Source organism: Prionailurus bengalensis, chromosome A3, assembly GCF_016509475.1.
Source record: "Prionailurus bengalensis isolate Pbe53 chromosome A3, Fcat_Pben_1.1_paternal_pri, whole genome shotgun sequence".
NCBI lineage: Eukaryota > Metazoa > Chordata > Mammalia > Carnivora > Felidae > Prionailurus > Prionailurus bengalensis.
Window position 1 is genome coordinate 21661439 of NC_057354.1, and position 19844 is coordinate 21681282.

Sequence of the window (19844 nt, forward strand, 5' to 3'; positions counted from 1 at the left end):
TACACATTAACTCACCAAACTATGCTTGATGTGAAAGCCAAGTCAGTATCACGGGTTCTATTTTTTGTTAATGCTTTGCTCCCCTGTTCTACTAAATATCTGCAACACAAGCAGGCCTCACTTTGCGTGATTCTATTATGCATGGATTTGCTACCACAGTTTAAATAACACCAGTCCCCCACCAACACAGTCCAAATTTCAGTTACTCTGGCATATTAACTCTGAGTAATTACGTGAAGAACAAACTTCACTAACTTCGGTCCACAAATCACTGCATAAATAATACAAATGCATCATGATTGGTGACCATATCGCTTCTTTCAAGGTCAGTGGCTGGTCACTGCACAGCTGTTCTTTCAGTTCACACACCACCAGCAAAGTGTTTAGCTGTGTTGTCTCCCAGTGATCAAATGCACATGGCATTTTATAAAAATGATTAGTCAAAACAGGGAACTGGCCGAAAATGACAAAGATGAAAGAGCAGCCCAGAAACTAAAACTAAGGCTCATGACGGAAGCGAATGGAACGTCACGAGAGCTGGAGAAGACGTAGCTGGCGGAGGGGACACTGGTGCTGCCACACCCTTCCAGAAACTCTAGGTCCGCAGCCAGAGTCACCTGGGGAAAGCCAGCTTGTCCACAGAAATGAAGAAAGTGGTTGTGACGAAAAGGACGACCGTGTCCCAGAGGAAGCAACGCTAACAACACCTCACGCTTCGGGAACTCTCCAACCTCTCACGACACGGCAGGCACAAAGGCTAAGCTGCCGGAAGCCGATCCAAACTTCTAGGACGCTTGCTCCGTACCACAGATGACACAGGAAGGCAAGCTCTGCACAAACCCCTCTTGTTAAGCCCATTACGAAGAAATAAAACACTTTAATTCTCAATGTTTCTAACGTTTTATGTGACGGCATGCTAGGCAACCATGAGTGTTACTATCTTTTCTGTTTCCCTATAGATTTGTAATGAACAGTGAGTTTTCAATTCTCTGACAAGGAATTTTTAAAAGTCATAGAACGATCATAATTTTTCCCATTAAGATCATTTTGCATGGTTTCAGCTCACATGGTCATTTTTATAGTCCTGCACTATGCAAAATAAGGACAGCTATATTTGTAGAATAATCTAATGGTATATAATTTGCATATGAAGTACCTAACAGTACTAAGCACACACTAGCTGCTAATTAATATGCAGCGTAGAGTATGACCCAAGTAGACACTTGGCCACCACAGCATCAAAGAGGCCCCTGAGCCAGGAGTCACCAATAAAAAATAAGCACATGAGCAAAACAATTTTTTAAATATTTTTTTGGTTCACTTCCAAGCACCTAGAACAGCGCTCGATTAAATAATTGTTAAATCCGCTAAGAACGGTAGAAAAATTACAAAACTTGAATCTTTCAGTTTTCAAACTTCCATACAGAAGTTATTACATATAAAAGCCACACACCGTTTAGTATCTCCGGACATTCAGAATCACTGAATTTGGGCACTGGAAAGCCTTAGACAGATCTATGTCTTTGCTTTCAACCCACCTCGTTTGGGCCCTGTAGCCAAAGTCACCTGCCTCCGAAACTGGAGTGCTTTCTACCACTTCATGCTGCCACTCGCTCATGGCATTACAAGACTGAAATCGAACTAATGAAAATAATCACAGGCCCATTTCTGTCCTTTGTCCTCCCGGTGGAAGAGGGTGTAATAAGAAAAAACCACGTCATCCTACTTCAATTCTCTCCTCTTTCCACTTGGAGGACCTATTGCAAATGCATTATCATGACTTCCTCCCTAAGCCTCCTCCTTTCCTGAGCTCCCTACCTACTCACACTATGAACACTTCCACTGGCCCCATCTTCCAAGTACGTCACCTTGGAGACCACCAAGATCTCTCCCGAAGTTCTAACTTCCAGCAGAGTCTATGCTTCTGAGAGGAACCTTACAGATCTCTCCTGTCTGTTCCTTCCCATTGCCTCTTATCAGTAATGTGGCCTTCTCCATGCCTGGTCCAGACCACTGTCCCAACTGGTCTCCCTGCATCCAGTCACTCCTTTTTCAACTCAGACTATACTCTTATGAAATGAAATCACCCACTGCACCTCTCTCTCTGCTCAAAAACCTGTAATGGCCTCTAACGATGTGACAGTAATCAATGCCTACTAGTGGTAACCGCACGAATCATCATCTCCCTCTACATCCACAGCACTTGGCCCTTGCTACTTTGAATGGCCACTGGCAGGCATGGGCCTTATCTCTCTGATAGAAACATTAAGCGTCTTATTTCTTTACATTCCTATAATACCTAGGAAAGTGTCAACAGACCCACGCTGGAAACCTCTTGAAAGCAGAGGCGGCACAGAGCTTGGAAGATGTTAGTGCTGTGCCAAAAATGACTACATTGCTTCCATTTACACTAACAGGACAGCCTGCTCTGGTAACTCTGCCCTGATTCATCTGTACAAAGTCAGCAGTTACGACGCCTGGGATTCTCAATCTAGCCAGGCAGCTATTAAAAACAGCCTAGGAGAGCACTGGGTGTTGTATGGAAACCAATTTGACAATAAATTTCATATATTTAAAAAAAAAAACAAACAAAACAAAAAACAGCCTAGGAAATCTGTCAGTCAACAACATACCCTCCGACTATCAATTCAGCTTCCGACCATAGTATTTACACTTCATTTCTGACTTATTCAACCACTCTGTTACAGGCAGGGCAAACACGACGGGTGGCTCCAATCTGCCTGTCCTCATATCGTATACCGTCTATTCTATTCTCCAACCTGTCCCTGTGTCTCTAGGGGCCTTGTACTTGGCTAACATTCAAGTAATCCTGGTTACCTAAGCATTTATCATGTGTCTCTTGGAGACCTGATTGTGATAGAATTTCACGCACTATAGCAGACTATGAAATTAATTTTAAGGCAAAAAGCCTGAAAGCCCCCAAATCATTTTACGAAATGCAGTCATCTACCTGTAAAGCTAGGTCTTCCAGACAATCCACCTGAAACTTTCTGGGATTAAAAAACAAGCAGAAGGGGCACCTGGGTGGCGCAGTCGGTTAAGCGTCCGACTTCAGCCAGGTCACGATCTCGCAGTCCGTGAGTTCGAGCCCTGCGTCAGGCTCTGGGCTGATGGCTCGGAGCCTGGAGCCTGTTTCCGATTCTGTGTCTCCCTCTCTCTCTGCCCCTCCCCCATTCATGCTCTGTCTCTCTCTGTCCCCCAAAAAATAAATAAACGTTGAAAAAAAAAATTAAAAAAAAAAAAAAAAAAACAAGCAGAAAAAACCCCAAACCCACAGATCTGATGTTACTTTTAGAATGAAAAAGAATCAGGAAATAACGTTTACAACAGCTCCCTCATTCTTTGTTCTCTCCCTGCAAAATAAAGGCAACTTTTAAAAGAAGCAATCAAACTTTACTCACAGAAAGATCCGAAGCAAAGGTCTGCTGCTGGAGGTACCATCCTGAAAGCACTCATCAGTACCGTCTAATGGAACTAAGTGCCCAGGTCCAGACCTGAACACCTGGGGACGCTGGGCCTGGAGCTCGTGCTCTTAACCACTATGCCTTCTAGTCTTGCACTAAATCTGGGGGACTGAAAATACTAAGCCTCTTCCTGTGTTTGCCACTGGCTCATACTGAGAAACTTAGAACATTAGATATTAAAACCTCAATCAAATAAAAGTCATATCGCCACTTTGTTAATAACATCTTACCTCTGTTATCTCAAATGACCCTCACAACAACACTATGGGGTATTAATACCAACAGACACATGGTACAGTGAAGAACCCAAAGCTCAAGAAGTCAAATGCTACGCACAAGGTCACAGAGGTCGGAAGTAACAGAGCTGGGATCCATACTCTGGAAGTCTGGTTTCAAATCCTTGCTCTGAAGAGCTAAATTAACTATACTAAGGTCCAGGAAAAGTTGGGTGACGTACTCATAATAAACTCATATCCTAATTTAAGTCTACTGAATCCATGTGTTTTAAGAGAACAGGCTTTAAAGTCGTATAGACCTAAACATGAATTTTCCACTTACCAATTTCTTTTCTAAATCCTTCTACAACTGTAGGATACTGTGTGATTCACGTGTGACTTAAGTAAATGAAATTCCACATAGTCGAGCGACAGCTTGAGTATTCCCACGAACAGAGAGACAACTTTAGAACACCTGGGGAGACGGTTGTATAAACCCAAGAAACTTCCAGTTCTAAAACAAAATTCCTAAGCTCATTTATTCTCCACTGTCAAGGTTCCACAGGAAAATTTTTATTTCAAAGGTAAACTCTAGAATTGTCTCAAGACAAAGAAATATCATGAATCAAAGCTGAAAATATAAAAGGACAATTTGAATTCTGAAATAAACTTCTGGAGGACTTATCAATATTTTGAAGGGACTGAGGTAAAATATTTTGGTAACTCAGGTCCAAAGACAACACAAGACCTAACACATATGTTGGAACCTTTAGCTGTGTGCTTCCATGTTTATAGCACAGAGAAAGAGAAATTACCTTCAGATCAGCACTGTCCTCCACACAGAGTACTGCTTCGACCGCTGTTAACATCTAGATGCTCAAAGAAATCAGAGACCCAAAGGAGCGGTTTTCAAATGTACCACTACCATAAACTCGCCAATTCGCCTGGCTGCTCCCTGAGCACAAAACTATTTCTCGCTCCTCTGCTCAGTCCTATAGCATCTAGCATAGACGTTTACTCAAAGCACATGTCTGGCAAATGCTTGTTGAATTGAAACTCAACTCTTAGTTTCCAACGTTGTCTCGCAGAGCTCTCCTCCTTGCCCAAAGGTGTTCTAAAAACTCAGCACTGCTTACCAAGGAAATTTAAGAGTAAAGAATGCTGAGTAATTCCCCAACGCTGTGCAGAACACCTCCAAAAGACACGATACAAACACTACCAGAATCCAAAGTAGGAAATACCCTACTTTTCAGAAGCTTCCACCAGAGTGACCTCAAAATTGTTTTCCATCACCTTTAAGTAAAACAACAACGACCTGCAGTCTGAAAGCACTTATGTCATTCTCACAAAGCCTCTAACTTGGTAGTTTTACAGGAAAGTTGTTCTACCTTGAAATGCATAGAAACTCAGACCTGGGAGAGATCATAAAAGGTATACGATAAAAGGGGGGGCTGAATGGATGATATTGACACGTCAACTAACCACGGTTAAAGGCCACAGCAGAGGCATGTACAAAGTACCGGAGGAACATGGAGGGAATGGTTACATGTGCCCAGACAAGGTAGGGAAGATGTCAAAATGAGAATAGCATTCTTGAAGAATGAGTTCACCGCACAGTGAAAGGGACAGGGGACATTTCAGGCAGGGGTAACACCAGACGCAAAGGAAGAGGTACCAAGAGAACATCCAGAAGGGAAATGGGTATGGCCAAAGACTATGGTGTGTGTGAGGCAATGGCAGCAGAATCTGGGAAAGTAAACTAATTTCAGACTATAAAGGGTCCTAAGTATTACGTTAGCCCTTAGACTTATTCCTCCAGGTGATGAGTTCATGTACAGTCAGCTCAGGTCTGTAGCCCAGAAACATGCCGTGCCATTTCAAATTAAACCGCAACTAACCACAAACCCAAGAACCACATAATGTTTGATGTTACTCCTCTTTAACGTAAGCTCTTAAGAGTGTGTGAGGTTCACACACTTATGTGTACACACTTCTGGAGGGTATCCTGGGTTCAGTGAAGACCAAAGTCAACTGTAGGCTGCAAACTGACAAACATCAAAAGTATGTCTCCAAACCACACCAATATTTAATGAAGCCAAGTTCTGAGAGGGCCAAGGGACATATCAGACCCTGTAGGGGTCAGTGGCAGGGCTAGGACAAAACCTCAGTCCGGGGAGTTTCCCAGTTCCCCACAACTAAACAACATTGTTTTCCTTTCCCTTGTGCGAGGAAAAGTCTCTGCAAGGCAGGAGAGAGCCAAGGAGGATACACGGCAAAGTTAAGGGTGTGAGATGATGAATAGCATGAATACTAGAACCAGGCTTACACGCTGCAAGCACTACATAAATTCTCACCATCATTTACGAGCATCTCTCTGAAGAATCATACAATCGCTGGTGGTTCACAGCAACCCCCACTGCAGCTTTTCATATGGGATTCGAAAGTAGGCAAAGACCAAGAGCTGTAAACATGTGGTGATGTTTCTACCTTTGGGGGGAGGGCTCTTGGAGTCCTCCATAGACAGCTTCAGCTGCTGTATGAACTCGCCGCCATACACACTTCTTTCTTGCCAGATGTTCAGCAATCTTTCTAAAGGTTTTTTACAGCCTTCATCTGCCTCTCTGCCCAGAAAAGACGAAAAGATATATATAAGCTTAAGATGTTTTGCTTTTATTAGGTCAGATCTACTTTAAAAACAACAAAAACTGACTAAATGATTGGCATATTTAAAAACAGAAGGACAAGTGAGATACATATCGTGATGAACAGATACCCAAAATTTGACCAGAACTACATTCTTCCTTGGTGCACAGAAAAGACAGAGGGATTATGTTATAGAAGTAATCTGTGTCCTTGACCTCCTTTTAAAGATGGGGTAAATAGGGCAACAAGCCAATAGCGGGTTTTTACAGACAATTATCAAAAATTGATCATTTCAATTGTGACCACTTGCTTTTCAGGAAGATATTAATAGAAACGTAGTGCCAGACATTCTGCTGGAAAACAAACCTAAAGGGTCAAAACCTTAAAGGATAGAGAAAAAATGATTTAAAAAAATAAAACATTTACAATGGGGAATAAATTCACCACCACTCATCAAAGCTAACACAGCAACACCTCTATATGTATAAATAGAATCATACACACGTATATGCCAAGACCGATCTCCACTTAAATGAACTACTTCATACTTATTTTAATTCTGGGTCAGGTCATAGTCCTCATTCACACAAAGGTGTCTAATGGATAATCTTAGAACACACTGAGAATATAGCCCTCTGTAATTTATGTCTGAAAGAAGCTGCACAGTTTTTTTTCTGATGTATTACACTCTTGAAACAGTATTTTCAAAGAGATAACTGTAACTCACACCCTGCCCGCGAGATGACTGTAACTAGCACTCCGCGTGCAACAGCTGCTTACCAGAAAATGTCAGAGAATGGGAAGACTTTCTGAAAGGAAAACAAATTCCTCACCATCCACAGTGTTACTATGAATTGTTCTGGTTGGTGAAGCTGTCTGGATGTCAGTGATCTTACCCTGAGTGACTTTCAACAAGAAGGGATAAGCTGACATCTTAGTTTCTAAGCCAGTGTCTTTAACATGAACTTCAAGAAGAAATCATACGGAATTCAACAGAGATGGGAACTTCATCCACCCTCAGCCCCGACAGCACTCTTCTAAAACTTATGTTCACAGTCAACGTAACATGAGGGCTCAGCTTGATCTGGTCAGAATGCATTATTTATGAAATATTAGTGGCAAATTTCACTGAATCAGGGCCAAAGTACTACGTCAGGGTTCTTACAAAATTGTTTTTGCTCAAACTTTTTTTTTTAGTCAGAGGTGAAGTGAAAGGGGGAAAAAAGGAAACAATTTTCAATGACAGTTTATAAAACTTAGAGATAAGACCTAATTAGCTGCTATTTGTGATAAAAACACTTTTCTTCCGCCTTCAGCATACTTCTGGAAACCAATGACTTCTCACTTCTTCCTCTGCTGTCCACCTGGCCCAAGCCACTATCATCTCTGGCCCGATGACTGGTCTCCCTGCTCCCACGCTTGTCCTCCTACAAGCTCACCTCAAGCTTTAAAACTTCTAGCTCTGGCCTCAGAGCAGATTATGTCACTCTTTTGCTCAAAACTGCCAATGGTTTTTCCCTCAGAATAAAACCGAAAGTTCTTAAAAAGCCTACAAAGCCAGTCTCAGCAGAGCTTATTATTTCTCTGACCTCACCTACTCTCTCTCCCTCCTTCGCCCGCCAACAGCTACCCCGGCATTCTTGTCGCCTCAGGGCTTTTGCACTTAAAGTTCACTTTGCCTGGAACCCCATTTCCCTCCATGGTGGCATGGCTCAGGTATCCTTTCCTAATCTCCCTATTTAAAAATCATGCTCCCGGAGCACCTGGGTGGCTCAGTCGGTTAAGCGTCCAACTTTGGGCTCAGGTCATGATCTTACGATTCGTGGGCTGGAGCCCAGGGTCAGGCTCTGTGCTGACAGCTCGGAGCCTGGAGGCTGCTTCGGATGCTGCGTCTCCCGCTCTCTCTGCCCCTCCCCCACTCATGCTCGGTTTCTCTCTCAAAAAATGAATAAACATAAAAAGTTAAAAATAATTATTCTCCCTACTCCATTAACTTGGCTTCTGACAAGCTATATAGCTGACTTGTTTATATTCTGTCCATTTGGATGTAACTTCCACAGGGCCAAGCGATTTGTCTTCTCAGACCCCCGCTGCTACCCACCCTAGAACAGGCACAATATCTAATTGTAATCTTTTTTTTTTGAAAATTTTTAGATAGATTTCAGTAGGCCATACAAATAGTTACCTTTCAGCAGCCATTTTCCCCAAAACAAACCAACTGGGTCAGACACCAGCTAAACAACTCCTCTGGGCCTTCAATGAGGTTTAGGAAATACTGTGCTTGGAATACAAAGAACAAGGCCCAGGGCCTGACCCACCGGCCCCTTCCCTTTCCAGACCCCAACGTGGGCTTCGCATTCTAGCAGCACTCAACCATACGTATCTTCTATTCAGAACTTGCTCCCTCTTGCCCACGTGCCTTTGCTCATGCCATCTCCTTGAAAGCAGAACAAGGTGAAGAGGGAGAAGTTGTGGGTAATATATAAGATGACTTAAGTATATAAGGAGCAGAAGAATCTGGAGGGAGAGAGTGGAATTAGATTACGAGGGCCCCGAATGTCATATTAAGTATGTGGCCTTTATCCTGAAGGCAATGAGAAATCACTGATGAGGTCAAGTGTATGGTTTAGAAAATAAAATAACTAGTATAACCAAATCACAACTAATCAGAACTTAACTGGTTGATAATTTTAACACACAATCTGTTCTCTGCAAATTCTCTGTTCACTTAAAAGAGAAACCTATCGTGACAAATTCTTATCAAGGATTTAGTTAAGGAGCCAGGGGATCACAACGCAGACTAAATATTTGGGACTCCATTTAGACTAAGAATGACTCGCAGTCCAGCTTCGACCACGTCACTATATGCAATGGAAACTGATACACAAACCTGTAATAACCAAGTCATTTTTAAAAGGCTTTTACCACTAAAGGCGAAAGCCAAAAGGGGGCTCTAGTTAAACTGGTGAATGTAATTAACCAGGATAGGCTAATTCCTGAAGCAATGTAGTAAATGAAGATTCTGCCCGCTAAGTTTCAAAGCTACAGATACAACAGTCAAGAAATCTTTTTACTCATGAGGTTTTGCCGTAAGCAGCTCAAGTGAACTGGAAATCCCGTTAGCACTTGGAATGAGGTACAACTAAAGCAATAAAGTAGTTTGATATCAGACAGAACTATCTTTCCAGGTTGCACTAACTCCATTCTAAACTGAGAAATCTTTAAGTGAAAAAGACACCAAAAAGTCCTGGCCATTAATCAATGAATAAGTGGAAAATCATTACTAAATACATATACAACTTATGTTAAACACAAATTAGTATGCATTTCAATTCCGATTATAAATCCAATCACCGCAAAACTGATCTGAAAAGTGCAAACTGTGTATTATACACAGAACTGTTGCTTGAAATGTCAGCTGAGGCCTTGCCAAGTCAGCTTGGGGCCTTTTCTTCTTCTGGCACTTCCTTGGTATACTCACCATAATCTGTGTGTTCCTGTCTTGTGCCAGGCACAGTAGCACTGTAATAGGCCTACTAAAGGCAGGAATTCTTTCTAAATATCCTCAGCACTTCCAACAGAGCCTCATGTGAAACTGGAGCAGAAATGTTCCACTGCCAATTGCTCAGAAAAGAATTAGCATAGCAAGCCTGAGACCGTTACCCTTAGAAAAGGCCTGCTCACCAGGCTGGCCCTTGGCTGTCACCTGGAAACTTGGGTTTCTGGAGCGTTCTTGCAATTTCCTAACTGATAATCAGGGTAGTTTACTGTGCCTAAACTGTTTGTGCAAACAATGTAATTTATGCTGAATACCTGCTTTCTTTCTGGGAGTCTGGAATTTTGGCAGAGAGTATCTGTGGCTAACGCCAATAAAAACCCTGGGCGCTGAGTCTCTAATGAGCTTCCCAGGTACACAACACTTGACACGTGTTGTGGCAATTCAAAGATGGAGGAATTCAGTATGTTTTGTGTGACCCCGCTGTGAGAGGACTCTTGGAAGCTTATACCTGGTTTCCCCTGGACTGTGTCCCATGCACCTTTTCCTTTGCTGACTTTGCTTTGTATACTTCCAATGTAATAAATCACAGCTGTAAGCAAGACTATACGCGGAGTGCTACGAGTCCTCCTAGCAAGTCTCCAATCCTGGAGTATCCGTGGGGATCCATGACACAACAGTAAATAAATATGTATATGGTGATAACCTCAAGTTTATGTCTCCAGAAGTTAATTTCCTCCTCAGCTTCAGACTATTTCATCCATCTGCCTATCTGGCATCACTCCTTGGAATATCTACTAGCCATCTCAAACTTAACATGGCCAAAACAAACCTTCTGACTTCCTCTACCATATCTTTGCCCCAAACTCCATCTCAGTAAACAGCACCATCAGCCATCTACTTAGCCATGTCAAAAACCTAGAAATAATCGGATTTCTCTTTTCCTTTACTACCAGCTCCCACAAATCCTATCAGTTTTTACGGGGGGGGGGGGGGGGGGGGGACAGTCAAATACATCCACAAAGTAAACACTGGATAAACTAGAAGCTATTACTATCTTCTCACTGCTTCTGAGTCCTAGCCATTGTCACCTCTAGCCTGTAGTAGAGCAATATCCTTCATCCTCACATCCCTGCCCCTCCCTTGGCCTTTATAACCCATTCTCTACACCAAACCAGAGAGACCTCTTAACAATGTGATGGAATACATCATTCTCCTGCTTAAGACTCTGTCACTGACATCCCATCAGAACAAAATCCTCTCTCCCAAGGCTTACAAGACTTACGTGACGGGAACCTGCCTGCCCCTCTGATCTTATCTGGGTGCCACTTTTCCCTTTCTCAACGCAGTTGCTCTAACCACACTGGCCTTCATCCTGATCCTCTTAACACGCCAAGATTACTCCTACCTTAGGTTCTTTTTAGCAGCTGTTTGCTCCTACTTCATGGATGATTACCTCAAATCCCATTTCCTTAGAGAGCTCTTCCATGAACACACTAGAAGGGATCCCACTCCAGAATGTCATTCTATCTCATTATGTCCATATCATCACTCTCTGAAAGCATCTTGTTCATTTATTTGTCCTTTGCCTGCCTTGTTCACTGCGGCTTCTCTAGTGTCTGCATCGGTACTTGGCACACAGAAGGCACTCCAATATATGTTGAATGAAAAACAAAGTGCACAGCTATCTCCAAACTGAGAAGACAATAAGAAGGCATTGAGGAAAAAAGTTCAAAGTCTAGCTAATTAAACTACTATTCAAATTAAATCTAACCTAGGAGCTTGGTAGCTTCCTCTGACTTGAGAGGTTTGGTTTTGAGGGTTTGGGGGGGGGGGGGGCAGGGGGTGCTGAGGGGGTGGAGGGAAGAAGTAGGAAATTACCATAAAGAGATTCTTTTAATCAATTTTGGTCGATATTAATGTTCATCAACTGGGCACGGAAAACCAGACCGAGTACTTCTTACTACAGGTAAGGCATGTCAGGATTGAAGTGGAGTAGCTGACTTTTCTGTTCCAAAAATGGTGGAAGGGGCTTGGAAACATGGGGACCCTGAACCTAATACCCAAGAAGGACGTTACACTAGAAGAATGCAAAAAAAAAAAAAAAAAAAAAAAAAAAAAAAAGGAAGAAAAAGGAAAGGAAAGGGAAAAGAAAAAAAAAAAAAAGGACCAGGTTTACTTTCTGCATAATGCCACAGAATCTGCCAAGACATTTTTAAATAAAAATGTTATGTTTACTATCCTTATAGGAAATTATTTTAGTCAATTTCCTATACCCTAATTAATTCATTCAACAAAGATTTACTGAATCCTCACTGTACCAGGGCAGACCACAATGTTGCCCAACTCCGGGACACCAATCCCATCAAGGCTACATAAATGGTATTCCCTAAAACTATGCAACCTGGCAGCTCTGTGCCAGACTGTTCCCCAGGTGCCCAGGATACAGCAAATAAAAAACAAACGGTCCTTCTTGTCACATAGTTTCTAATTTAACATATACCCACGAATGAACAAAGACTGGGGACCGGGCATCAGACTACATACTTTCGAACAGACTGGTGTACTTCAGCCCCACAACAACTTCAGGGAGATAGGTGCTGTTGGCCCTTTCTAATCAGTTAGGAAACTTGGGCTCCAAAAGCTAGGTAACACATCCAAGGTCACTCAGACAGTGCTGGAGGTAGAGCTACAGCCTAAGAAACTGAACTACATCTCCTCGAAACAAGAAAATGCCTGGCTCCTATCTCAGATAGGTTTTCTGGCAGTCTTTTCTAAGTTTACTCTGTTACAAGGATTCAGGATTGTTTCAAGATTGTAAACACATTCTGCTTCTTCAGTGCCCATGTTCCTTAAAAGAAAGAGCCAGCCACGGAGCTGGCAAACAAAAATCTTTTTCCCACCTCTAGAAAACTAGCTGTCATTTGTTTCTTTTGGATTTCTCATTTTATTCCTTCAAACCTGTCAAATCTTTCCTGAAATGCTGGAGCCATTTACACATTTAAGGCCTTTCACTTACACTTTAGATCTACAACAATTTTGTTTAACCAGTCGGTCTCCTTTTTGGTCTTCCCAATTTCCTTTCGCAAAGATTTTTTTTTTTATACGTCTGCTACTATTCTAGTGAAAAATAGTTTTTCTTTGCTCCTCCTGGGCACCCAACTTGGGTCTACAGGAAGCAGTTTGTTTTTAAATAACTAAAAATGATTTATAAAAGTTCTAATCAAATGTATTTTCTGTGATATTAGCTACACGTGTGCTCTATGCTCTAGTCCTCTCGTTCACAAAACAAACAGAAAAGATTTAATATGATATAGCCAGAGCAAATATCTACTTTTCACACTAATAATTATCTCTATTGTTATAGTAATGACTACTATTTTTAGTAAACTAGACCTCTAGACATCTAGAAGAAGGAAAGGGAGGAAAAATGAAGGCATAAGCAACTAATATCTTGCTATTAAGGTTTTGTTACTGGAAAGTTTCCACATACTCTTTAGCTTTGTTTTCTGACCATAAACTAATGAGACAACTTAGTCAAACCAAGGAAAACACCATATTCAAGAAATGAGTTCAATAAATGAATATATTTAGGGTAAAAAATGTTCTACAAGTGCTAGACTCAATCTCTTCAATGCATCAAAATGTTTACATGTCTGAAATAGTTCTTAAGGGTGCAACAAAACATAAAATTATAATTTGGCCTCTGCAACACTGTAAAGCACATCCCTGTAAAATATGAAGTTGTCAATTTACAAAGGTTATCCCAGAAAAGGAAAGAACAATAAAGAGGAAAGGGTAATGCATTTAAATACCAAACAAAACAAACAGAAAAACCAGACAACATACCTGGCAACATGAGAAAAAGCATCCACAAGGACAGATTCAAATTCTCTAGTGAATTCAGGTCCTTTCCTTTTACTGTTTTGGATGACATCATTCGCTAAGTACAAAAAAGTAAGCTTTCTATTTGATTTGGCTGGAAAAAAGGAAAAAAAAGATAATTTAACTTACACCAAGGAAATGCTCAATCCACAATTCTTCTGCCCTAAAATACTCCTAAAGAAACTAAGATAAGCATTATCTACCTGAGATCAGGGCTCCTTTATGTTTGAAAAAACAACTTAACTAACTTTTTGACATCTCTAACAAAACAGGTTTGAGAATACAATTTTGAAACAAAACAAGAATGGGCCATTTTCATTTCTGTGATATTTTAACAGGAATAATTGACAGTAAAAATAAAGATAATCCAAAGAAAATTCCTAAAGGAGAAGCAGTCAACATTCTCAAGAAGACATATTAAAATCAAGGTTTTCATTTATTTTATTGCAAAGATGAGCATTTCTAATTCACTATTAATTATCAAATCCTGCAGAATGAAAGACTGAGCTAGGTGAACTAGGTTTCAGTTATAAAGCAGATTCTTGTAATTTATGTTCCTATGGTGAGAATTTCTCTTTGGACGTTCCAATAACAATAATCAGCCAATGATACCAACTTTATAATCCAGAGAAATCTCTAGATGCAACAATGGATATTTACCTCAAATACAAATATATATTAATGCTACATTATTACTGAAAACTTAAAGATGTCTGAATTCTGGATACGCAAAATTATGGCTCCCACAAAAACTGTATTTCTTCTCTCTTATACATATTAAATGTAGCATTTTCTATTACTCTATATGGTATCATATATTAAACCATAAAAACCTCATGCACTGTGTCTGAGTTACAGTTGCTTGGGGGAACATTACTGAATTTCCTGGCTTCTATGCACATAACTTCTCAACCGTAAAGTTACATCACTATCATTCTTGGTCCCAGTTTTCTTTTAAAGGAAATAAATAAGAACACAATCAGACAGTCCAAAACACTAAGTTTTCTCCAATGCTAAAATACCTGAAAAACTCAGACAAGCCTTATATAACCTTCACATACCTAAATAGCTGGGTCTTACTCTACTTGCTCTCAGAAACCACCTGTTTCTTTTGAAATGCACACAGCATGCATAAAATCTGACACAGCAGGCGTAAGATGTGACATTTTAAAATATAGCTACAGAAGAATAAACCGAGTTAAAAACAATCTTTAAAGTATGTATTCATAAAATTAAACATGGGTATCCTGAGTTACATTAACCTTCTGGTACTAACCTAGTTTAACATGGCTAACTGATGATAATACGTAAACCTGGAAGTATCTTTATTCTAATTATTACTCAAAAGCAGATGGAAAAGTGTCAACAGTTACAATATTCTACTCTCGCTACAAAGGTATCGTTATGGCAAAGACTTTTCTTTTTTTTTTTTTTTTTAAAAGCAAACCTTGTTCTGGGATGTTGCAACAAGTGAAACTACCAAGTCTAATAATGCCATGAGTTAACAGATTCAACTTCAACAAAGAAAATTTGACTGTGTGAAGCTTTACAAATGCCATGTATTTTATGTTTAAAAACTCAGCATCCATTGTATAAAATGTCAGTTTGGACAATTAAGACATGATACATTTTTCAGTACTACAAACATGATACCCAAGAGGCCAGAGAGCCGAAGTTTTTCACTATTTACAATGCCAATGAATTTTCATCATCCTCAAACTTTGCAATGAGGATTTATTTAGCATGAAACTTTATCCCTCCACACCCAGCTTCTTGAAGCCAACAGAAGTAGCACGTGTGTAAAGGTGCTACGACAAAGCCCAGAGCACCTGAACACACACACCCTCCACTCTAGTCCCAGGTGACAGACAACTCACTTGTTCAGATGTCTTTCCAATATGACAAAATAGATCCTTTCACTGCCTAACTATGCCCATTCCAAATGAGCAGAACAGTTATTAAGCAAAATTTATATGGTTAACTGACGAAAAAAATGTCACATTTAGCTGGTTTTGACATCCAAAACAGTTAAGAAAAAAAGGCCTGTTTTTCTGCACTCAAGGCAACATACAAAAACATTACTAAAAAATATTCGTCCAAGAGCATTTTACATATAACTTCTTCATAAAGGGAAGTTCTACCTAGAATGGAGCCCAAAGGGATAAATTAAGAATTATTTCTATTATTTTACCAAAATTCCTATTATTTTATCAAATTCTTATTATTTTATCAAGAATAAAAGTAGTATTTAAGCAAAACACAAAGTAATTTCTTTAAATCCTGTAATACTTTGAAGTGACTCACAGATAGTCTGTGAATACCTTAGGGAAAATGACTTGACCATCGATTGAACTGTCCACTTCTAAAGACTCAAGGTGGGCCAGAATCTAAGAGACATTTTCTTTTTTTTAAAAAAAAATTTTTTTTCAACGTTTATTTATTTTTGGGACAGAGAGAGACAGAGCATGAATGGGGGAGGGGCAGAGAGAGAGGGAGACACAGAATCGGAAACAGGCTCCAGGCTCTGAGCCATCAGCCCCGAGCCCGACGCGGGGCTCGAACTCCCGGACCGCGAGATCGTGACCTGGCTGAAGTCGGACGCTTAACCGACTGCGCCACCCAGGCGCCCCCTAAGAGACATTTTCAACACAAGGGCACAAAATCTTTTTCCACTTCAGTGTGGGGGCATGCTCAATTCATGATCCTGATGCTTGGAGGAGCATCCTCTACCTTGGCACTATCCAATATGGTAGCCACTAGCCACAGATAGCTACTGAATACTTCAATTGTAACTAACACAATTATTTAAAACTGTAGCTCCTGGGGCACCTGGGTGGCTCAGTCGGTTAAGCGTCTGACTTCAGCTGAGGTCATGATCTCATGGTTCACGGGTTCAAGTTCCCTGCTGGGCTCTGTGCGGACACCTCGGAGCCTGGAGCCTGCTTCAGATTCTGTGTCTCCCTCTCCCTCTGCCCCTCCTCCACTCACGCTCACTCGCTCTCTCTCTCCCAAAAAAAGAATAAACGTTTAAAAAATTTTTCTTAATTTAAAAAAAAAAAAAAAACCCACAAAAAAACTTCAGTTCCTTAGTCACACATTTCAAGTGTTCAACAGCGACATGTGGCAAGTGACCACCTTGTTGGACAGCATGGATATAAAACATCCCACAGAAAGTTGTATGAGGTAGTGCTGTTTGGATCCTTTACTCAACCATGAAAATGATGTCAGAGACCACAACTGAACTCCTAACCTATTTTTAAACTGTAACAGGCACTATGGTAAATCCTACTAGCGTTGCAAAGAAACAAGAAGGCCTAGTTTCTCCCTCAAAACACAAATCTAGTGAAAAAGCCAGAACTAGTAAGAATGAAATAAATGCTAAATTAACGTGGCAGGGGGTGGGATACAGTGACTAATTCTAATAAACAAAAGTGCTATGGGTTTGGCTGGAGTCAGATGATCACCTTCACTTCTTAATGGGCACCAAGGCAGCGGGTATTTGAAAGCACGAATTTTGGCATCAGAGGGCTCTAGGCTTATGCCCCAGCTATAATGCCCCTAAACAAAGCACTTAATCTCTCAGTATCTTTACCTTCTCATCGGTAAAATGGGAGATAATAATGCTAGCCTCCTTAAAACAGTCGGTTCCATGAGATTAGGATCATATAAAATTAGGGTGAAAGGAGCTTCATAAATGAATGCACTCGGTTACTTTCCATAAGTCAAACAGGATGAGGTGGGGAATCAAGAAGGCTTCACAAAAGCGACATCTGGGATGGACTTCGACCTCTCCGAGATCCCTGTAGAGGTGATTCACATCTCGGATGTTGGAAATAGTATCTGAATGGCACAGTGGGGTACAAGAAGGAGGATCTGGGGGGGCTCCAGGTTCTAGCCCCCAAATGCCCAGAGGGGACCCCCATCTCAGTACAGCACATGATATCTGGAGGGAGGGGAGTCTCTGCTAGAGGGCTAGAACTGGGTCTCCGGAAAGAATTCTGGAATTTGGTGCCTGACAGCCTGATGTAGTCTAAGCCTCCCCAGTTCTGAGGCCTTGAAAATACTCAACCACGTAGGTGGGATCTCCACCTCACAGACAGGAGGAGCACATGTGAAGCTACTTCCTATACTATGGAGGGCCTACTACACAGAGGCTGTCCACAATTGCTCTAAGGTTCACTGCCTCAGCTTTCTGCTATGGAATCGTCAGGGTAACAGCTGTAAGGTGCCTATCCTTCCCCATCGAGCCGAATGCACTTGAAGGCAAAGACCCTGCCTCACGCGGAGTAATTAGCAGTCCCATTTCACCATTGCTTATGAAATGCCTATACTGTGCCTGACACCAAGCCAGATGTTCATCCGCACTATCCTGTTTACTGTTTACTCCTTGCCACAGCCAGTTGTTTGAGCCTCAGTGTTTCCTCATCTGCAAAGTTCCCACTCCAGAGAACGCTGAGAATTTAAAAAATGGCAATGTATGTGAAGGTACCAGTACTGCACCTGGCACACAATTAAAGGCACAGTAAATATCAGTCTTCATCATACCCACTTTATAGGTAAGGAAACTGAGGGTCAGAGAAGCTAAGCTACCGGGGTCAGTGAATGGCAAAATCGGGCCTAAATTCCAGGCAGTCGGCCTTTGGGGCCAACGTGTTATCCAGCACCCAGCTCAGTGCCTGACACTTAACAGGCTGGGCTCAATGAATGAATGTCAGATCCTGAGCAGGGTCCAGAATCAATGAAAGATGCATGAGAAGAGAGGCCTGAGAGATAAGGTCTAGGTAGTGTGGTCTCTTAACCGCTCTATAATGGGGGTAACTGTACCCACTTCACAGAGCGGGTCTGAGTGCGAGGATATACGTAAAGTTCTCAGCGTAGTGACTGGCACAGAATAAAGGCTAAGTGGCAGCTATCTTTGTCCTTGTTTTACAGATGAGACAACAGAAGCACAGGGAGATGAAGACACTAGCCCAATATCATTCAACCAATATTAGGGGCTAAGCCAGGACTTGATCTAGGCAGTCTTACTCCAGAATCCTCTGGCTCCTACTCCAAATGCCCAGCAAAGCGCCTGGCACACAACAGCCTTGGGCCAGTACCTTCTACGAGGCTGTCGAGATAATAATAGTCCCAAGTGGCAGGAGGAGCCGAAGGGGAAACGGGCCGGGTGAACGGGGAGTCTGGCAACCTCAGACAAGTACCTTAAACCTTCTCCGGCCTCAGTGTCCTTCTCCGAGAAATGGGAGTGACACTGTCTCCAACCTCAGAAGTGCAATCAGAGGCCGGGGCTTGGAAAGCAAGCCTCCACTAAGAAGCTAGAGGGGCCTCGGCAGTGAGCCGAGGAGAGGACAATCCAGGGGAGTCCCAAGGGGCCACAGAGGGGGTGTTTACCTTTGCGGAGCTCGCGGTGCCACACAGAGACGATGGGTCCCGCATGCTTGCGGTGGTGTATGAGCCACAGGGACAGGGTTTGCACGCTCTGTTGAGAGTTGCTCAGCTCCGAGAGCTTCTTCTCCAACGCCGACTCGGAGAAGGAGGACATGGTGGCGGCAGTGAGGCCCTGCAGGGAGCGGCCTGGGCCGCCCAGTGCGGCGGGAAGAGCAACGGCGCGAGGCCGGGGTCTCACCTGACGGCTTGCGGGGCTCTTTACTGACTGACAGACGGCCAGAGGGGTAAGGAGGGGGGAGGGGATGGGTCTCCGCAGTAACAGCCACCCGCGCCGCCGCCACAAGATGGCCACCGACCTCTCACCCCGCCGTGAGAGCAGGGTCAAAGGGCAAGGGCCGGAGTAGCTGCGCACCGAGAGGTGTCGGGGCTACAGAAAAACGCCCTTTCAGTGGCGGCGGCCTCTCTGAAGTTCGCTTAGGGCACTTCGAAAGGAACAGACGAGGAGAGAGGCGCAGTTCTACGGCCTCCGGAAGGCGCTTTGACCGCTCGCAGCCGCACGCAGGCGCAGTGAGCCTCACCGGAACCCTTTCTCCCGCTCCCGCAGAACCTTTCTGGCGCTGTACGGCGCGCTAGTTAGAACGTCACTTCCGGCGGGGCCGAGAAGGCGGGAGAGTGAGGGAAAGGCTGGAAGACGAGGTAAGGGAAGAGTGGCGGGAGCTAGAGGGAGCTCAG

General features: G+C 42.5%; 2 protein-coding genes across 2 annotated transcripts in view; one reads left to right on the forward strand and one right to left on the reverse strand.

Annotated features, from left to right (window-relative positions):
• Positions 1-19693, reverse strand: part of RPRD1B (regulation of nuclear pre-mRNA domain containing 1B) — a 49447-nt gene extending 29754 nt beyond the window's left edge. Inside the window, 3 exon segments of the mRNA XM_043602399.1 lie at positions 6188-6321; positions 13689-13818; positions 19116-19693. Of these exon segments, the coding sequence (XP_043458334.1) occupies positions 6188-6321; positions 13689-13818; positions 19116-19266 (415 nt within the window). The 5' untranslated portion in view covers positions 19267-19693.
• A 19-nt stretch (positions 19694-19712) lies between these two features.
• TTI1 (TELO2 interacting protein 1) overlaps positions 19713-19844 on the forward strand; it is a 45264-nt gene continuing 45132 nt past the window's right edge. Inside the window, exon 1 of the mRNA XM_043602398.1 lies at positions 19713-19808. The gene's annotated coding sequence lies outside the window, so the exon portion shown is untranslated. The remainder of the gene's footprint in view (positions 19809-19844) is intronic.